The sequence below is a fragment of the Erinaceus europaeus genome, chromosome 23, assembly GCF_950295315.1.
Source record: "Erinaceus europaeus chromosome 23, mEriEur2.1, whole genome shotgun sequence".
NCBI lineage: Eukaryota > Metazoa > Chordata > Mammalia > Eulipotyphla > Erinaceidae > Erinaceus > Erinaceus europaeus.
The window spans coordinates 8,990,550-9,011,491 of NC_080184.1; the positions used below are offsets into that span (position 1 = coordinate 8,990,550).

At 40.9% G+C, this 20,942-nt stretch overlaps 1 protein-coding gene across 3 annotated transcripts in view; it reads right to left on the reverse strand.

Annotated features, from left to right (window-relative positions):
* Positions 1–8,985: 8,985 nt before the first annotated feature.
* LOC103127014 (zinc finger protein 709-like) overlaps positions 8,986–20,942 on the reverse strand; it is a 35,983-nt gene continuing 24,026 nt past the window's right edge. Inside the window, exons 2-5 of one of the 3 annotated variants that reach the window (XM_060182151.1) lie at positions 19,777–19,907; positions 11,654–11,780; positions 11,129–11,189; positions 8,986–10,388 (exon numbers count right to left, since the gene is read on the reverse strand). In XM_060182151.1, coding sequence (XP_060038134.1) covers positions 9,200–10,388; positions 11,129–11,189; positions 11,654–11,780; positions 19,777–19,791 — 1,392 coding nt within the window. In that variant the 5' untranslated portion in view covers positions 19,792–19,907 and the 3' untranslated portion in view covers positions 8,986–9,199. Of the gene's footprint in view, positions 10,389–11,128; positions 11,190–11,653; positions 11,781–19,776; positions 20,267–20,942 lie in introns of those variants that run through there. The other 2 variants (XM_060182152.1, XM_016194712.2) reach the window with 2 other exon arrangements.

The following is a 20,942-nucleotide window of genomic DNA, read 5'->3' on the forward strand; positions in this document are numbered from 1 at the left end:
AACTATAATAAAAACAACAAGGGTAACAAAAGGGAATAAATAAATATTAAAAAAATAATAAAGAGAGAGAGAGAGAATGCAGGACAGGTGAGAGAAATTTGAGGTTAAGCAAACAGACTCATGCCTGAGACTCTGGAGTCCCAGGTTTAATTCTTTGCACTGCTATATGCCAAAACTGAGCATTGCTCTGGTTTAAATAAAATGCAGCCTTGACCTTTGGTTCAAATACCCAACCCTAGGAAGTCAGGAGGTAGTGCAGCAGGTAAAGCACACATGGCGCAAAGTGCAAGGACCAGCATAAGGATCCTGATTAAACTCCCGGCTCCCCACCTGCAGGGGAGTCACTTCACAGGCGGTGAAGCAGGTCTGCAGGTGTCTATCTTTCTCTCCCCCTCTCTGTCTTCCCTTCCTCTCCATTTCTCTCTGTCCTGTTATATGGAAAACTGGGAAATGTTACGCATGTACAAACTATTGTATTTACTGTCGAATGTAAAGCATTAATTCCCCAATAAAGAAATTTTTTTAAAAGACATGTATATGAAAGGAAAAAAATTTTTCTCTCTGTCATATCCAACGACATCAATAATAACTACAACAATAAAACAACAAGGGTAACAAAAGGAAATAAATAAATAAACATTAAAATATCCCCAAACCTGGGGAAGTCATACTTGGAGAAATGTGTTTGTGTTCAGAATGCCACCAAGCTCCTACCAGCACCAAACCAAATTATCCTACATCTGGAAACTTTTTCTGAGGCTTCTTGCCACACACAGGGCTCTAGTTATTTCTAGATATTTTTATTTCTAGATTTTTAAACAAAGATTTTATTTATTTATTATTAGATGGAGACAGAGAGAAATTGAAAGAGAGGGAGACAGAGAGACCTCTGCAGCCCTGCTTCACCACTCCTGAAGCTTTTCCCTTGCAGGTGGGGGTCATAGACTTGAAGCTGGGTCCCTATGCACTATTATCTGAGCACTTAACCTGGTGCCCCACCACCTGCCCCCCTGCTTTTTAAAAAAATATTTATTTATTCCCTTTCGTTGCCCTTGTTCTTTTTATTGTTGTAGTTTTTATTGTTGTTGTTATTGATGTCGTCATTGTTGAATAGGACAAAGAGAAATGGAGAGAGGAGGGGAAGACAGAGAGGGGAGAGAAAGACAGACACCTGCAGACCTGCTTCACCGCGTGTGAAGTGACTCCCCTGCAGGTGGGGAGCCGGGGGCTCGAACTGGGATCCTTACGCAGGTCCTTGGGCTTTGCACCATGTGTGCTTAACCTGCTGCACTACCCGCCTGACTCCCCTGCTTTTTTTTTTTTTTAAACCAGAGCACTGATCAGCTCTGACTTATAGTGCTGTGGGGGGATTGAACCTGGGACTATGGGCCTTAGGCATGAGAGTCTCTTTGCATAACCATTATGCTGTCCACCCCTGTCCTATTTGTAGATTTCTTTAGGGCTCTAATCCTAATAATATGTCCCATTGAGCAAATGCTGTTGTGGACTGTGCCAGGAGCTACTGGGAATGGATCCCTCTTTAAATTCACCAGCCAGGTCCATGGAGATGACTCTCCTAGACCCTCCCACAGATGAGCAAACTGGGGTTCAAAGAGTAACTGACCCAGAGGGACCTGCTGTGTTGTGCCAGGTTCAGCACACTCATTACCACTCATGAGGGCCCACGTTCTAACTCCCACTCGCCACCTGCAGGGAGGACACTTCACAAGCAGTAAAGCAGGTCTTGGGCTGGGCACACGTAATTGTGCTCAAGGATTGGGGTTCAAGCCCCCTCTCCCCACCTGTGGGGTGAGGGGAGCTTCACAAGTGGTGAAACAATGCTGCAGGTGATACTCTCTGTCTCCCTTTCTAGCTCTTCCTCTCAATTTCTCTCCATCTTTATCCATAAATACATATATACATACTTAAAAAAAATAGGTCTTTAGGTATCTCTCTCTTCCTGTTATCTCACTCACCCTCTCAATTTCTATCTGTCCTATCAAATGAAAAAATAATAAAAATGACTGCTGAGAGTAGTGTATAATGTAGGCACTAAGCTTCCACAATACACCTGGTGGAAAAAATGTATAAAATAACTGGCCCCTGGGTGGTGGCGCACCTGGTTGAGCGCACACGTTACAATGTGCAAGGACCCAGGTTTAAGCCCCCGGTTCCCATCTGCAAGGGGAAAGCTTCACAAGTGGTGAAGCAGGGCCTGCAGGTGTCTCTCTGTCTCTCACCCTCACTATCCCTCCCTTCCCTCTCAACTTCTGTCTCTATCCAATAAATAAATAAAGATAATAAAAAAATTAAAAAAAAAAATTGTCCCCCACACAGCCAGAAAGTAGTAGAGCCGGACTGAAACTCCAACCTGCTGACCCCAGGGTTCAGCTCTTACCCTCCTGTCTGGGCAGCTTCTACTCTGCTCACTCGGACCCAGTTCCGGGGGTGGGGGTGGGAGGGGAGGCAGGACTTCTTTTGCTTCTGCCCAGGTGCCTTCCAATATTCCACTATTCACCCGGTGTATGAAGAATCTAGTTGGCATCTGGTGAAGAGTGTCCACACAGAGTCAGTTATTTGAAAGAGACAGAGATAGTGACAGAAGGAGAGATGGAGAGTCAGAAGGACAGAAGAACAGTGGGAGAGAAGGGGAAGAGAGGGCTCCCAGAATAGATATGAGTCTGTAGTCCACCCCCCACCCCAGCCCTAATCAAACAAGGAGGACACTTACTGCTGGAATTTGGACATCTCACCTCATTCTAGATGCTGAACAGCACCCACGAATATAGGTTATGCTGTGCAAATGGTAATAGGGGACTCAAGATAGTCTGGAAGCAAGAGACAGAACCACTGTGGAGGGGGGAGGACTCTCGCTCACACCAGGTGATTGGGCACTGAAGGCACCAACTCACTTCCACACTGGCAGGGTAGACCTGAGGAACTCCATACTCCCTTCCTGAGTCACCCCTCTATGCGAGGCCTGGTTCAGATTACATCCCAGCCTCCTTGCGGAGGAGAGGACAATAAGAGGGAGAAGATGGGCAGCAGGATATGGGAAATGTGGGGACTTGTCACCTGCTTTCTGAGGCAGGGACATCCTGGTGAGCAGTGAAGAACAGATACTGAACCTGGGCCACAGGGGCAGGCGGCCAAGTTCAGGCACTCAGGCTAATAAGATGCACTGTCTGGACTGTACAAGCTAGAGCCCACTAACATGGGGTTCCAGCTGAGGTACAGCGGTCAGCTTGGCAGGGGAACCCAGCCCCAGTGACCCCTCTGGCGCACCTCCCTGATCCAGGCAGAGGCAAGAGGCTGGGTTGGCGAAGCTGCCTGCACTGTTGGCCTGCAACCTAATCTTCCCTGTGTGCCTGTGCCCTCCATGGAAATGTAAACTTTGGGCAGGCCTCACCTCCACCCGGAAGGTAGCTTGGCTCTGACAGCTTGAAAGAGGCCCATTAATCAGCTGTGGCTGAGTGAATAGCAGGCAGCAAGCAACCAACTGTCCTTGGCATGCTTTCTCCTAGTACCTCTGTGCTCTAAGCTCTTTGTTTGGTCTGCTTCCCTCCTCAGAGCCCCAGCTGCATGCCCACTCCTGTAGCTGCTCTTCACCTCTCTCTTCCTGCCTCCTTCCTGCTCTCATTCTCTCCTGCTGACCACCTCCTGCTCATTACCCCGTCTCCTCTGGAAGTGGACCATAAAATAAAAGAGGGCTTCTGCTCCCATTCTGTCCTGCCTGTGGGGGGGAGGTTAGACTCCCTACCCTGCCTCATGGTAGCACCTTCCCCATGGCTTCCTTGGGTGATGGGAAGATGAGCTTGCTTTACCAGTGACCTTGGGTTAGAAGGTGGGGGCTCTAAAATTTTGTCACTTTGGCTGTGGTTATCTGGGGCTGGACCCAATGGTGTCCTGTTTGTTTTTAAAATAAATTTTTTTTTAAATAAATTTTTACCTTGAAAAAATCATGTTGAGTGAAATAAGTCAGAAACAGAAGGATGAATACGGGATGATCTCACTCTCAGGCCGAAGTTGAAAAACAAGATTAGAAAAGAAAACACAAGTCGAACCTGAAATGGAATTGGAGTATTACACCAAAGTAAAAGACTCTGGGGTGGGTGGGTGGGTGGGTGGGGAGAATACAGGTCCATGAAAGATGATGAATGAAATAGTGGGGGTTGTATTGTTAAATGGGAATCTGGGGAATGTTATGCATGTAAAAAAAAAAAAAAAAAAAGAAGTAGAAACGCAAAGCAGAAATTGACTGAGTTTGGAGTATGGCACCAAAGTAAGAAAGCAGAAGTACACTAGAGTTTGCAGTGAGTACCTCCCTAATACTTCCTCTCCACTTTTCCAAGCTTTGGGTCCATGATTGCTCAACAATTTGTTTGGCTTTGTATGTTAACTCTCTTTTCAGTCACCAGGTTCCAGGTGTCATCAGGATGCCGGCCAGACTTCCCTGGATTGAAGACACCACCAATGTGTCCTGGAGCTCAGCTTCCCCAGAGACCCACCCTACTAGGGAAAGAGAGAGGCAGACTGGGAGTATGGACCGACCAGTCAACGCCCATGTTCAGCGGGGAAGCAATTACAGAAGCCAGACCTTCTACCTTCTGCAACCTACAAAGACCCTGGGTCCATGCTCCCAGAGGGATAGAGAATGGGAAAGCTATCGGGGGAGGGGGTGGGATATGGAGATTGGGCGGTGGGAATTGTGTGGGGTTGTACCCCTCCTACCCTATGGTTTTGTTAATTAATCCTTTCTTAAATAAAAAAGAAAAAAAATAATAAATAAATAAATTTTTAATATTTATTTATCTTCCCTTTTGTTGCCCTTGTTTTATTGTAGTTATTGATGTCGTCATTGTTGGATAGGACAGAAACGGAGAGATGAGGGGAAGACGGGGGTGGGGGGGTGGGGGGTATGACAGACAGACACCTGCAGACCTGCTTCACCGCTTGTGAAGCAACTCCCCTGCAGGTGGGGAGCTGGCGACTCTAATGAGGATCCTTACGCCTGTCCATGCGGTTTGCACCACGTGAGCTACCTGCTGGTGTCCTGGGTTTTGAAGATATTAGAAAGGTTAAGCAATCACAGCTTTTGAGCTCGGGAGATAACTTAGTGGCAGAACTCAAGACTTGCATGCTTGAAGCCCAGAGGCCCAGGTTCCACCCAGCCCCACAATTTGCCAGAGTTGAGCAGTATTCTGTGTTATGTGGTTAACGTCAGGGACCACCCGAGACCAGTTCGGCCAAATTTGAGAGTTTATTCAGCTGGCTAGTGAGTACACTCACAGCTAAAGTGCTGCTCAGAGTTTAGTCCTGAGCTCTCGTTCAAGCAGGTTTTTTTTTTTTTTAAAGAAATCGTGTCTTTCTTTTTCTTATTTTATTTATTCCCTTTTTTAATTTTATTTTATTGCCCTTGTTGTTTTATTGTTGTTGTTCTTGAGGTCATCATTGTTGGATAGGACAGAAAGAAATGGAGAGAGGAGGGGAAGACAGAGAGGGAGAGAAAAACAGACACTTGCAAATCTGCTTCACCACCTGTGAAGCGATTCCCCTGCAGGTGAGGAGCCGGGGGCTCAAACTGGGATCCTTTTTCTGGTCCTTGAGTTTTGCACCAACTGTGCTTAACCCACTGTGCTACCTCCCGACTCCCTTCAAGCAAGTTTTTATAGGGAAAACCATATCCTTATTGGAAAAAAAATATATATATGCAAATGCAGGAAGCAAGCACAATTACAGAAGCTGAAAATGTGATTAGGACAGCCCATCACTGCTCAAGGCAACCTGTTATGAGAACAACTGAACAATGAGGTATACATCTTGTTTGGCAAGTCTGGAGGGTGAGATGGTCCCCTCCTTACCCTGAGAGTTACAACAGTCTGTGAAAACTCATTATTGTCCTCCATTTGCTTCTCTCTTCTCTTGCTTTTCTCTAGAGCATCAGTTATTACTCAGCCCCAGCAATTGAACCTGATTCTTCTTGAATGCAACTTATATGTGCTGTTGTACTCTCTCCCCAATTCTTAATTATTCTTTCCTTCCCATTGTTTGTTTCTTTCTTTCTCTTTAAATAATGATTGATAAAACCATAGAATAAGAGGGGTACAATTCCACAAAATTCCTACCACCAGAGCTCCATGCCCACCCACCCCCCTCCCTTGATGCCTTTCCTATTCTTTATCCCTCTGAAAGTATGGACCCAGGATCATTATGGGGTGAGAAAGTGGAAGGTCTGGCTTCTGTAATTGCTTCTCTGCTGTACATGGGCATTGGCAGGTCGATCCATACTCTCAACCTTTTTCTATCTTTCCCTAGTGGGGCAGGGGTCTGGAGAGGTGGGGTTCCAGAGTAGATTGGTGAGATCATCTATCCAGGGAAGACAGGTTGGCAGCATTGTAGCAGCATCTGCAACTTGGTAACTGAAAAAGCATTAAGATATAAAGCAGAACAAACTGTTAAAAATTCAGGAACCTTGTATCATCAAAGATAGCCTTGAGGTTTAGGTGGAAAAGTGCTCTACCAATATTTTCCTCTAAATATTTGATATTTTCTGGTCTAACATCCAGGCCCTTGATTTATCTGGGGTTTCTGGTGAGATAAGGTGGTTGGGTTACATTATTCTGTAAGTTTCAACACAGTTTTCCCAGCACCATTTATTGAAGAGACCCTCCTTACTCCATTTAATAATTTGGGCCACTTTATCAAAAATTAGATGTCAATTAGTATGGGAGTTTAGTTCTGGACTTTCAGTTCAGTTCCACTGGTCTGTGTACCTATTTTTGTTCCAATACCAGGCTGTTTTGATTATGATCATATAATATAGTTTAAGATCTGGCAGTGTGATGCCTTGCATTACTTTATGCAAACACTAAGTCCAAAGAAGAGGATATCCAGAAATCACATTCACTCACTATTGCAGCAAAATCAATAAAATACCTAGGAATAAATCTGAGCAACGAACTGAAAAATTACATACTGAAAACTAGGAATTGATATTCAAAGAAATAGAAAATGATACAAAGAAATGGAAAAGTATTCCATGCTCATGGATTGGAAGAATTAATATCATCAAGATGAATATTCTACCCAGAGTCATATACAAATACAATGCGATACTCATCAAAGTCCCACCAAGTTTCTTTACGAGAATAGAACAAAAATACAATCATTCATCTGGAACTAGAAAATCTCTAGAATCACCAAAACAATCTTGAGGAAAAAAATTAGAAATGGAGGTATCGGGAGTCAGGCAGTAGCGCAGCAGGTTAAGCACACCTGACAAAAAGCACAAGGGCCGGCGTAAGGATCCCGGTTTGAGCCCCTGGCTCCCCACCTGCAGGGGAGTCGCTTCACAGGCAGTCCTGTGAAGCAGGTCTGCAGGTGTCTATCTTTCTCTCTCCCTCTGTCTTCCCCTCCTCTCTCCATTTCTCTCTGTCCTATCCAACAACAATGGCATCAATAACAACAACAATAACTACAACAATAAAACAACAAGGGCAACAAAAGGGAATAAACAAATAAATAATTTTTTTTTTAAAAAAGAAAGAATTGGAGTATCATACTCCCAGATCTCAAACTATATTATAAGATCATCATAATCAGAACAGCCTAGTACTGGAACAAAAATGGGTACACAGACCAGTGGAACAGAATTGAAAGCCCAGAACTATATCCCCATACCTATGGACATTTAATTTTTGATAAGAGGGCCCAAAATATTAAATGGAGGAAGGAGGCACTCTTCAATAAACTGTGCTGGGAAAAGTGGGTTAAAACATGCAGAAGAGTCGGTCAGTAGAGCAGTGGGTTTAGTGCACGTGAGAAAAAGCACAAGGACCAGTGTAAGGATCCTGGTTCGAACCCCCGGCTCCCCACCTGCAGGGGAGTCACTTCACAGGCAGTGAAGCAAGTATGCAGGCGTCTATCCTTCTCTCCCCATCTTCTATCTTCCCCTCCTCTCTCCATTTCTCTCTGTCCTATCTAACAAGGACATCAATAACAACAATAATAACTACAACAATGAAAAACAAAGGTAACAAAAGGGAAAATAAATAAATAAAAAAACAATTCATTATTATTATACTGCTTTTATACTCATTGGCTATCTCCCTTACAATTCTTTATTAGATCTGTAAGGTATTTATCCAATGCCTACACTTATAAGGTCTTTTCTCTAATGCCAGTGGTTTCATCTATGTAAAAATGTCATTCTATTTGAATACATTCAATCATTATTCACATTAGTAAGGTTTCAGTACCAAGTGGGCTTTTTCACGTGCTAGTATTAAAGATAAAGAACTGAAATTCTGGGGACCAGGCAGTAACACAGCAGGTTAAGCACACATGGCGTGAAGTGCAAAGACCAGTGGAAGCATCCCAGTTCAAGTCCTGGCTCCCCACCTGCAGGGGGATGGTCACTTCACAAGTGGTGAAGCAGGTCTACAGTTGTTTATCTTTCTTGCTCCCCTGTCTTCCCCTTCTCTCTCGATTTCTCTCTGTCCTATCCAACATCGAAAACAAAGGCAACAAAAATGGGGAAAGTAGGCTCCAGGAGCACTGGATTCATAGTGCAGGCACTGAGAGATAGCCCTGGAGGCAGAAAAAAAAAATCTTAATTATCTTTTAAATATATTTTTTGTTCTATTAATTTTTATGAGAGACATAGCAAAGCACTATTCAGCTCTGGCTTATGGTAGGCCTAGGGAGTGAACCTGGGACCTCAGAGCCCCAGACATGTTTTTTTTTTAACCAGAGCACTGCTCAGCTCTGGTTTATGGTGGTGCAGGGGATTGAACCTGGGACTTTAGAGCCTCAGGCATGACAGTCTGTTTGCATAACCATTATGCTATCTACCCCTGCATGTTTTTTTTTTTTTGGCATGAACATTATCCTGTGTCCCCAGCCCTCTTATTCATATTCCTAATATTTACATAATATTCAAAGGTATGTATTCACTTGTATATAATGGAACTGAGATCGCAATAATTATTTTAAAAATAGCTATTTATTAACACAAGAGTGAGAGACAATAAAACAATATCATTCTGGTACACATTGTACTGAAACTTATATCTGGGAGCTATTATTTTTAGAATTAAACCACTAGTATATTATCTCTCAGATTCTCTCTCTCTTTCCAGCCTTTAGTATTCAATTTATGTTCAAAAGATTGACTTCCACTGTGAATATTTTCATGTGTTCACAGAGCAGTGGAACAACTGTAAGCATTACTATTTTCATAAGGCTTCTCTCCACTATGAGTTCTTTCATGTGACCGAAGAGTGCTGGAACAATTGAATCTTTTACCACACTGTTTACATTCATAGGGTTTCTCTCCACTATGAGTTCTTTCATGATATTTAAGATGACTGGATGTACTAAATGATTTACTACATTGTTTACATCCATAGGGTTTCTCTCCACTGTGAATTCTTTCATGATACCTAAGATGACTGGATGTCCTGAACATTTTACTACAGTGTTTACATTCATACGGTTTCTCTCCACTGTGAGTTCTTTCATGTCTACGAAGATTACTGCTATGAATGAATGTTTTACTACATAGTTTACATTCATAGGGTTTCTCTCCACTGTGAGCTCTTTCATGTGCCTGGAGGTAACTGGGACAACTGAATCTTTTACTACATTGTTTACATTCATAAGGTTTCTGTCCATTGTGAGTTCTTTCATGATATCTAAGATGGGTATATGTAATGAATGTTTTACTACATAGTTTACATTCATAGGGTTTCTCTCCACTGTGAATTCTTTCATGTGCCTGAAGAGAACTGGAACAACTGAATCTTACATTACACTCTTTACATTCATAGGGCTTCTCTCCGCTGTGAGATCTTTCATGTCTACGAAGATGACCGGAACGACGAAATGCTTTACTACATAGTTTACACTCATAGGGTTTCTCACCACTGTGAGTTCTTTCATGTGCCTGAAGAGAACTGGAACAACTGAATCTTATACCACATTGTTTACATTCATAAGGTTTCTCTCCACTGTGAGTTCTTTCATGATATTTAAGATGGCTAGAGGTACTAAATGTTTTACTACATAGTTTACATTCATAGGGTTTGTCTACACTGTGAATTCTTTCATGTTTTTTAAGAGAACTAGAACAACTTAATAGTTTACCACATAGTTTGCATTCAAAGAGTTTCCTTCCTTTGTGAGTTCTTTCATGTTTCTGAAGATGACTGGAACAACTAAATTTTTGACTACATTGTTTACATTCATAGGGTTTCCGTAGACTGTTAGTTGTTTCATGTCTTTGAAGATGACTAGAATAAGTGAGTAGTTTGTTGTATACTTCACATTCTTGAGGCTTCAGACTATTTTCACTTTCTTTGCCTTCAGAGATATTCACCACTCTAGAGCTGTAAAATAATGAGAAGTTAATTATCTTTTAATTGAAAAATCAAAATTAATTCTTTTGGGCAAAATGCAGGTCATTATTATAAATAATAAATCACATAAACATTGTGACTAAAAATACAGACAAAATGAATATTCAAAATTATGAAATGAATCTCAAAAGTAAAAAATAAAACAAAGCCCAAAAAATTTGATAAATACTAAATATGCATTCATATCATACATAAATGTATTAAGTTATATAAGAAATGATGTCTTTATAGGCACTTTGAACTACTTTTTGTTAACAGTATGTTTTGACTTTGTGTCGAAAAATTTCATTGAAAATAATGATTTTTTTCCATAGTAATACCTATAACTATCATAATGACATACATATTCATACATTTGGCTATATGCTTATAATTTTCAAGTGTACTATTTTGTAAACAATGAGCATCTTTGCCTTGTTTTTTTAAAGTTATCATTTATTTATCACTGTTGAGAGAGATGTTTCCATGAAGTGGAGAAAAACTAAACAACCCAAAACATTATTTATGGTACTTGTGTTGCCAGTGACTTAAGTGAGAATCTCAGTCATGTATACCACATGCATCACTCTTTGAGCCACTTGCCCAACTACTCTAAAACCTATTTACTGAGTCATCTTTTATGAAATAATTTTGTCACAGGGACAAAATTTTTCAAAACACAATGGCATTCTGACTAGGAGAGTATGCTCTATTGTAAAGGTGACTCTCACCTTTGTTTACTCCTCTGGGAGTTATGCTGCTCTTTGGTAGAATGGTCCTTTTGTAATTCTCCTAAAATTACAAAATGCAAAAAGTATTAGAAATCATACAAGTAGGGGAGTCAGGTGGTAGCACAGTGGGTTAAGCGCACATGGTGCAAAGCCCAAGGACTGGCGTAAGGATCCCGGTTCCAGCCCCCAGCTCCCCACATGCAGGGGAGTCGTTTCACAGGCAATGAAGCAGGTCTGCAGGTGTCTGTCTTTCTCTCCCCTTCTGTGTCTTCCCTCTTCTCTCCATTTCCCTCTGTCCTAACAATGATGACATCAATAACAATAATAACTACAACAACAATAAAAAACAAGGTTAACAAAAGGGAAAATAAATAAATATAAAAAAATTAAACAAGTAGATTATATTTTTGATCAATTATGAGTCACAATCAAGCCCTGCTTACAAAACAGTGCCTCCATTTCCACATTGGTAGACAAAAAATGATTTGTTCTCTTAAGTGACAAATGAAGGCATATTATACTTACCTATTGAAAGAATGTTCCTGAAATTTTCCCACATGACATCTCTGTAGATTTGCTTCTCTGAAGGCTTTAATAGTGCCCACTCCTCTTGAGTGAATATCACAGTTACATCTTCATAGGTCACAGAGGCCTAAAATATGTGCAATGTGTTTATGTGAGAAAACACCTCAGATTGATTGCAGATTAGGCATCCAGTCTCTATCTAGCCTATGAATGATTCTCTCATCTGCAAACATATCTCTGGTGAATTGAAAATCTCATGATCATGCCTAGAAGTTAGTACAGTGATTACAACATTGGATTTTCTACCATGAAGCCCTGAGTCCAATTCCTGGCATCTGAAGTGACTGAATGATATTCCTATTGTTACTATCCCCATTCTACAGTTTTGTAATTTGTAAATTTTGTAATTTTGTAAAATTGTAAATGGTAGTCCAACTCATAGGCTTCTCATCTTGCCATATAAAAGGATCTAGATAGGGGGATGGGTGGTAGCGCAAGGAGTTAAGTTCACAGGTGGTAAAGCAAGACTGCAAGTGTCTATCTTTCTCTCCCCCTCTCTTGTCTTCCCATCCTCTCTCAATTTCTCTCTGAACTATCAAAAAACTACAGCTATAATAACAACAATGATAAACAACAAGGGCACAAAAGGGGAAAAAAAGATATCACTACCTCATTCTCACCTCACTTTCCCTATCTCTTTATTATTATTTTATTATTCTCTTTACCTATATAAAACTTAAAAATATATAAGAAAGAAAGAAAATGACCAGTGGGAATAGCAAATTAATACTGCAGGCACCAAGCACCTGATGGGGGAAAAAAAATGATGAAGATCATGATGTTTGTTAGAAATGAAAACATCTCTAGTCACACTTAAGTTCTTTAAAAAGTTAACATCATTATAGAAACATGGGAATGATATTATTCACTGTGATCATACCACATTAGGCTTTCTGTAATGGTAGTGTCTAAAAAATAGCTAGGGATGGCAAGAATGTTATATGATTCAAAGAAGTATTATCAGAGTCAGGGCACCTGGTTCATCATACATATCACCATATGACAGGACCTAGGTTTGAGCCCTGCTCCCCACTTGCAAAGGGGACACTTCATCAGCAGTGAAGGAGGTCTTCAGGTTTCTCTCTTTCTATCCCCCCTCCTCTCTCAATTTTTCTGTCCTATCAAATAAAATGGAAAGAAAAAAAAAAAAAAGAAAAATGGCTGCTGGAGCAGTACTTTAAAAGTACTAACGTTGAATTAGATTGTTGAACTGCATCCCCGCTCGTCAATAAACATTGAACTGTGTTCCCAGCTCAAAAAAAAAAAAAAAAGTACTAACATTGAGCCCAAGAAATAATCCTGGTGGCAGGAAAAAAAAAAGTATTATCTAGTAGTCTACTTTCTCCTCAAATTATCTCAATAATAGGAAATAAAATATAATTTAGCAATATGAAAAGAGGCTATGAGGAGGAGAGAGATTTTGTGGGAGGTCTGTGACAGTAACAGGGTCGGTCATATGTCCCTCAAGAGGGGAAGGTAGGTAAATGAACTTGTGATACTGAAGAAAATGGACCAAACTAGGGGCCAGGTGATGGCACACCTGGTTGAGTGCACATGTTACAATGCACAAGGACCTGGGTTCAAGCCCCCAGTCCCCACCTGCAGGAGAAAAGCTTCATGAGTGGTGAAGCAGTGCCACAGGTGTCTCTCTGTCTCTTTCCCTCTCTGTCACCCCCTTTCTTCTCAATTTCTGACTGTCTCTATCCAATAAATAAATAAATAAATAAATAAATAAATAAATAAAATAAAAATAATTTTTAAAAAAAGAAGAAGAAAAAGGACCAAACTGAACAGAGTCAGGTCTGGGAAAGTAGTCAGTGAACAATTTAATTAATTATTTTTTATTTTTAATCAGTGGTGCTTTACTTCCTTAAGTTATTTTTCAGGAAGAAAAAAACAAAGACAGAAAGAAATCCCAACACTGAAGCTGCTTATAGTGTGCTGGGGGCCTGGCTCAAATAAAGTCTGTACACATTGCTAAGAAGCAAAACTGTCTGAGTTAGCTATTTTGTTGTCCATGGACCATTTTTATTTTAATAGTTTATTTATTAATGAAAGAGAGACAAGGGAGGGGGGAGAGAATCCTGCTCAGCTCTAATTTATGGTGGTGCTGGGGACTGACATTAGAACCATAGAGCCTCAAGCTTGAAAGTCTTTTGCATAAAAATTATGTCATCCCCTCAAATTCACTTTCTTATTCAATGCAGTCAGTCATTGACATAATACTGGGACTAGAGTGAGGAGAGAGCACTGCTTGCTATAAGCACAACCCAAACTGCCCCTGCGGCTCCAGACAGACTATGACCCACATAGTCAACGACTGCCACCTCTCCAGATTCAAAGGAGGTCTCGAAACTTGACATCAGGCTCAACCTGACGCTGTTGACTGGCTACGGAAGAAGGGCCAACGCTAGAAGAAGAAGAAGCACAACCTCAAGGTTCCTGTAACACATGAGGGGGCTGACAAACTGTATTTGTCTTTGCAGATAGAAAGGGACAGACAGAAATATGTGGACAACTCAAGCACCTGTGAAATTTCTTGCCTATGCATAGCATGCCTATGTAATAGCTGGGAAACTTGAATTCAGCTCCTTATTGTAAAGTATGCTCTACGGACTGAACTATCTCCTAGATAAATTATTTATAGACTTAATAATAAAACAGGGAGTCAGAGGCCGTCACACCACCATAAACCAGAGCTGAACAGTGCTCTGGTTAAAAAAATAAATAAATAAATAAAAGTAAAAGAAGAAGAAAGCAATTGACATTGTAGGAGGAAAAATATCACAATATAATGATACCCACATAGGACAAACCTATGGCCATCATCCTATGAAGTGGTGGAAAACGTGTTTTACAGAAACATAGTGAACATGACAAAGAGTTTTACTACCAGTGCTTTTGTTTAAAGGGTAAATAGAGGGAGTCAGGCGGCAAAGCGCAAGGACCTGCTTAAGGATCCCAGTGTGAACCCCCGGCTCCTCACCTACAGGGAGGTCTCTTCACAAGTGGTGAAGCAGTTCCAGAGGTGTCTATCTTTCTTTCTCCCTCTCTGTCTTCCCCTCCTCTCCCCATTTCTCTCTGTCCTATATAACAACAATAATGATAACTACAACAAACAACAACAATGAAAAACAGCAAGGACAACAAAAGGGAAAATGAATTAAAAAGAAAAAAAGATATATCTCCTCAACAAGGAAAAGTGTAAAGCCAGGATGACACATGATTTTCTTCTCCACAGCAACAAATCCTTTTTTTAATTGTTCTACTCATAGATATGAATTCTAGGTATGCATCAATTTTTTTCCAAGAAATAATCATCAAAAACTAAAAATAACTATGCAAATAAATGAATGAAAGGCATAAGCCAAACAATACTGATTACCCATGGATTAGAATTATCAATACTAAATGACCATTTAAAAGTGGCATATAGATGCTATGAAATTCCAGTCAAAATCCCTATGAATATTGTCCAGGAGGTGGCGCAGTGAATAAAGCATTAGACTCTCAAGCAGGAGGTCCTGAGTTCCATCCCTGGCAACACATGTACCAGAGTGATGTCAGGTTCTTTCTCTCCTCCTCTTTCTCCTTACTAAATAAAAAAAAAAAAAAAAAATTTTTTTTAAATCCCTATGAACACATTTAGAGCATGAAAATGAATGTTGAACATTAAATAGGTGAAGTCTCCATTGTAAATTATGTTGGGGAAACTGAGTCACCACATGTATAACGAACAAACAAGACCATCATATGACACCATGTATAAACTCAAAATGGATTAATTACTTGGATGCTAGACCAATAACCAAAAAAATACAGAGAAATCATCCTCTGCAGCACAGTACATAATGTCGGATTTGGGGAGTCAGGCGGTAGCGCAGCAGGTTAAGCGCACATGACACAAAGTGCAAGGACTGGCATAAGGATCCCAGTTCAAACCCCAGGCTCCCCACCTAACAGGGGAGTTGCTTCACAGGTGGTGAAGCAGGTCTACAGGTGTCTTTCTCTCCCCCTCTCTCCATTTCTCTCTGTCCTATCCAACAACAACATCAATAATAACTACAACAACAATAAAAAAAATAAGGGCAACAAAAGAAAAAACATAATTTAAAAAAAATCTGATTTGGAATTGTCTTGAGACGAGCTCAGCGGCAAAATAAAAGGAAAACGGAAAAAGGAATCACTAGGACTACATCAAACTTAAAATGTTTGGCACATATGGAGTCCGGCTGTAGCGCAGTGGGTCAAGTATATGTGGCACGAAGCGCAAGGACCAGCGTAAAGATCCTGGTTCGAGCCCCCGGCTCCCCAATTGCAGGGGCGTCGCTTCACAGTGGTGAAGCAGATCTGTTGGTGTCTATCTTTCTCTTTCCCTCTGTCTTATCCCCCTCACTCTACTTCTGTCTGTCCTATCCAACAAGAACGACAACAATAACCATAATAAAAAACAACAAGGGCAACAAAAGGGAATAAATATAAGACAAATTAAAAAAAAAAAGTTTGGGGGACTTCTGGAGGTGGGGCTTCTGGTGGTGGTGTTTATCTCCTCTACTCTTCTCTCCCGGATCAGCTGGGAGTACCAAGGGAGACCACCTGGAACTGAAGTGGTTCAGGACTGGAATGACTACAGGAACCCACCGAATCACTGGTGAGTGCAAACACATGTGGCTGGTGACAGAGAGGAGCCTAGGGAGAGATTAAGTGGCTGGGTACAGTCCGGCGATTTATCAGTTGAGACACCACCTCCAGTCTGTTCCACCAACAAGGGGATAGCTGAAGGGAGGAGAGGACTCCCCGGAGACTCACCAAGTGCAACTCTGAGTCTCCATTGCTACTGCCCTCAGAATCTGGAGCAGCGGCAGGGAGGGTCACTAGGGGACAGAGGAAACTTAGGAGAAGACCTATACCTCGGTGGCATAGCTGTGGGGCTGTGAAAGTCTCTTTGCATAACCACTGGACTATCTCTGCCACACCCTGCCTTATCTCTTGGTCAGGAGTCAGTGATTAAGCTAAGAAGCCTACTTATAGTTTAGAAGCCCTCAGGCTCCCATACCCTACAGAGAAGAAGAAGAAGAAGAAAAAAAGAGGCTTTTAAATCACTGAGCAAGACCAAAAACCACATGGTCATATCAATAGATGCAGAGAAAGCCTTTGACAAAATACAACTTCCCTTTATGATGAAAACACTACAAAAAAATGGGAATAGATGGAAAATTCCTGAAGATAGTGGAGTCTATATATATAGCAAACCTACAGCCAACATCATACTCAATGGTGACAAACTGGAAGCATTTCCACTCAGATCAGGTACTAGACAGGGCTGCCCACTATCACCATCACTATTCAACATAGTGTTGGAAGTTCTTGCCATAGCAATCAGGTAGGAGCAAGGAACTAAAGGGATACAGATTAAAAGAGATGAAGTCAAACTCTCCCTGTTTGCAGATGACATGATAGTATACACAGAAAAACCTAAGGAATCCAGCAAGCTTTTGGAAATCATCAGGCAATACAGTAAGGTGTCAGGCTACAAAATTAACATTCAAAAGTCAGTGGCATTCCTCTATGCAAGCACTAAGCTAGAAGAAATTGAAATCCAGAAATCAATTCCTTTTACTATAGCAACTAAAACAATAAAATATCTAGTAGTAAACCTAGCCAAAGAAGTGAAAGATGTATACTGAAAATTATGAGTTACTCAAGGAAATTGAAGAAGACACAAAGAAGTGGAAAGATATTCTATGTTCATGGGCTAGTAGAATTAACATCATCAAAATGAATATACTACCCAGAGCCATCTACAAATTTAATGCTATCCCTATCAAGATGCCAAGCATATTTTTTAGGAGAATAGAACAAATGCTACAAATGTTTATCTGGAACCAGAAAAGACCTAGAATTGCCAAAAACAATCTTGAGAAAAAAAGAACAGAACCGGAGGCATCACACTCCAAGATCTCAAATTGTATTATAGGGCCATTGTCATTAAAACTGCTTGGTACTGGAACATGAATAGACACACTGACCAGTGGAATAGAATTGAGAGCCCAGAAGTGAGCCCTTATACCTATGGACATATAATTTTCGACAAAGGGGCTCAGACTATTAAATGAGGAAACCAGAGTCTCATGCAGAATGAAACTGAACCACTATATCTCACCAAATACAAAAGTAAATTCTAAGTGGATCAAGAACTTGCATGTTAGACCACAAACTATCAGATACTTAAAGGAAAATATTGGCAGAACTCTTTTCCGCATACATTTTAAAGACATCTTCAATGAAACAAATCCAATTACAAAGAAGACTAAGGCAAGTATAAACCTATGGGACTACATCAAATAAAAAAGCTTCTTCACAGCAAAAGAAACCACTACCCAAACCAAGAGACCCCTCACAGAATGGGAGAAGATCTTTACATGCCATACATCAGACAAGAGGTTAATAACCAACATATATAAAGAGCTTGCCAAACTCAACAAGACAACAAATGACCCCATTCAAAAATGGGGGGAGGACTTGGACAGAATATTCACCACAGAAGAGATCGAAAAGGCCGAGTAACACATGAAAAAATGCTCCAAGTCTCTGATTGTCAGAGAAATGCAAATCAGGACAACAATGAGATATCACTCCTGTGAGAATGTCATACATCAGAAAAGGTAACAGCAACAAATGCTGGAGAGGGTGTGGGGTCAAAGGAACCCTCCTGCACTGCTGGTGTGAATGTCAATTGGTCCAACCTCTGGAGAACAGTCTGGAGAACTCTCAGAAGGCTAGAAATGGGCCTACCCTATGATCCTGCAATTCCTCTCCTGGGGATATATCCTAAGGAACCCAACACATCCATCCAAAAAGATCTGTGCACACATATGTTCTTGGCAGCACAATTTGTAATAGCCAAAACCTGGAAACAACCCAGGTGTCCAACAACAGATGAGTGGCTGAGCAAGTTGTGGTATATATACACAATGGAATACTACTCAACTATTAAAAATGGTAACTTCACCGTTTTCAGCCAATCTTGGATGGACCTTGAAAAAATCATGTTGAGTGAAATAAGTCAGAAACAGAAGGATGAATACGGGATGATCTCACTCTCAGGCCGAAGTTGAAAAACAAGATTAGAAAAGAAAACACAAGTAGAACCTGAAATGGAATTGGCGTATCGCACCAAAGTAAATGACTCTGGGGTGGGTGGGTGGGGAGAATACAGGTCCAAGTAGGATGACAGAGGACCTAGTGGGGGTTGTATTGTTATATGGGAAACTGGGGAATGTTATGCATGTACAAATTATTGTACTTACTGTTAAATGTAAAACATGAATTCCCCCCAAAAAAAAAAAATCAGAAAAAAAAATTCTTCATCCCACATTGAATGCCTGGGTAGAAAGAGAAGGCTCTGAATGAATATAAGGAAATCTGTTCTAATGAACTTCATTTGTGTATGATCCACCACTCCTGGTGGAATAATTTTATTTCCTTTTTCATGTCCATATCTGGTGCCAGGGCTTAAAACTTGATATCTGGGTATGTCAAGTTGCATTCTATCATGGCAGTTGTCTCTTGGTACTCAAAATCAACAGGATCTTTATGGTAGCAAACCAGTAGAGAGCACATATGATCATCTGTGAGATCCTGGGTTTAAGGCCCATCTCCCTATCATATGCACCCATTTCTCTCATATCTATAACAAGGCAGCCAAGAATGGTGACACTGAGTCAGTAATGGGAAAATAAATATTTTAAGAGTAAGTTAAAAGAGAAATGTGAGGTTGGAGGAGTTAGCATAAAGTTTATGTAAACAGACTCTCATGCCTGGGGCTCCCAGGTCCCTGCATCATCATAAAGCAGAATTGAGCAGTGGCAAAGAAGAAAGAAAGAAAGAAAGAAAGAAAGAAAGAAAGAAAGAAAGAAAGAAAGAAAGAAAGAAAGAAAGAAAGAAAGAAAGGAAAGATGGTGGGCAAAACTAGCGGTAAATTAAACATGTATAATTTAAAATACAATTTATTCAAGGGGGGGAAAAACAAGCCAGACTCTGATGTGGGAGCGGTTACTTACCTGAGACACTGCCATTTCTTCCTCTTTCTCTAAATGTTCTTTCAGGTCAGAAAATGAAGAGAAATCACAGCAGTAGCTTGAGATCTGTTTTAAATCCAGCAGCACAACATCTTCATTTGACAGCACTGCAACTACAGGGAAGACATTGTAATGCATGAAAGGCCCAGTACATTAGCCCTTCAATGTAAAAAGGAGGTTCTGGGACCATTTAGTAAGGTATCCTGCCTATTAGGGCCTTCACAAAGCCCAATAATTCTACTGACATAGCTTATTCAAATCCTCTTTTTTCCTTCAACAAAAAATATCCACAAAACTCCTTAATTCCATCTTGGGTGGTGCACTTCCTAACAAGGCCACAGAACCTATATATAGACCAGGGCCCAAGAGACAGAGCACATGTATCCACAAGTTAGGGGGAAATATATATCTTAAAGCAAAAGTGCATAATAGTTTGCAGTGATCCAATTAAGTGCAGCAAGCAAGCAGAAAGACCTAAAAAAAAAGACACTGTAAAGTACTTAATCAGGGAGTTGGGTTAAGTGCAGGTGGCGCAAAACGCAAGGACCGGCATAAGGACCCTGGTTGGAGCCCCCGGCTCCCCACCTGCACGGGAGTTGCTTCACAGGCGGTGAAGCAGGTCTTCCCCATCTCTCCCCATTTCTCTCTATCCTATTTAACAACAATGTCATCAATAACAACAATAAAAATTACAACAATAAAAATAAAAATTACAACAATAATAAACAAGGGCAACTAAAGGGAAAAATAAATATTTAAAATATTATTTTTAAAAAGTAATCAAATACTTTCTACTTAGACCTAGATACCCTCCTCACCTACTTTCTATTTCACTTCCCTCAATCACTCCTTGTCAGACAAAGTAAGGACTACAAAAGCTGGATAAAGGAAAGTGAGCAGAATACTTTAATGATGGTTCTTTTGGTCACTACCAGGCCACCCCATCACCTGGGGCCCTAGTCAGGGAACCCTGGGATTTTCACACAGACATGATGTACCTAGACCTCTAACATATCCCTCTGTCCACTGTCACTGCACATATCAATCAGGAACAACATAATGGAACCTACCCTTTGTGGGCGCCTCCAGCACCTTGCCCTCAATGTGGATCAACAATCGTAGGGACTGCCCAATTCTCTGAAGGGTGT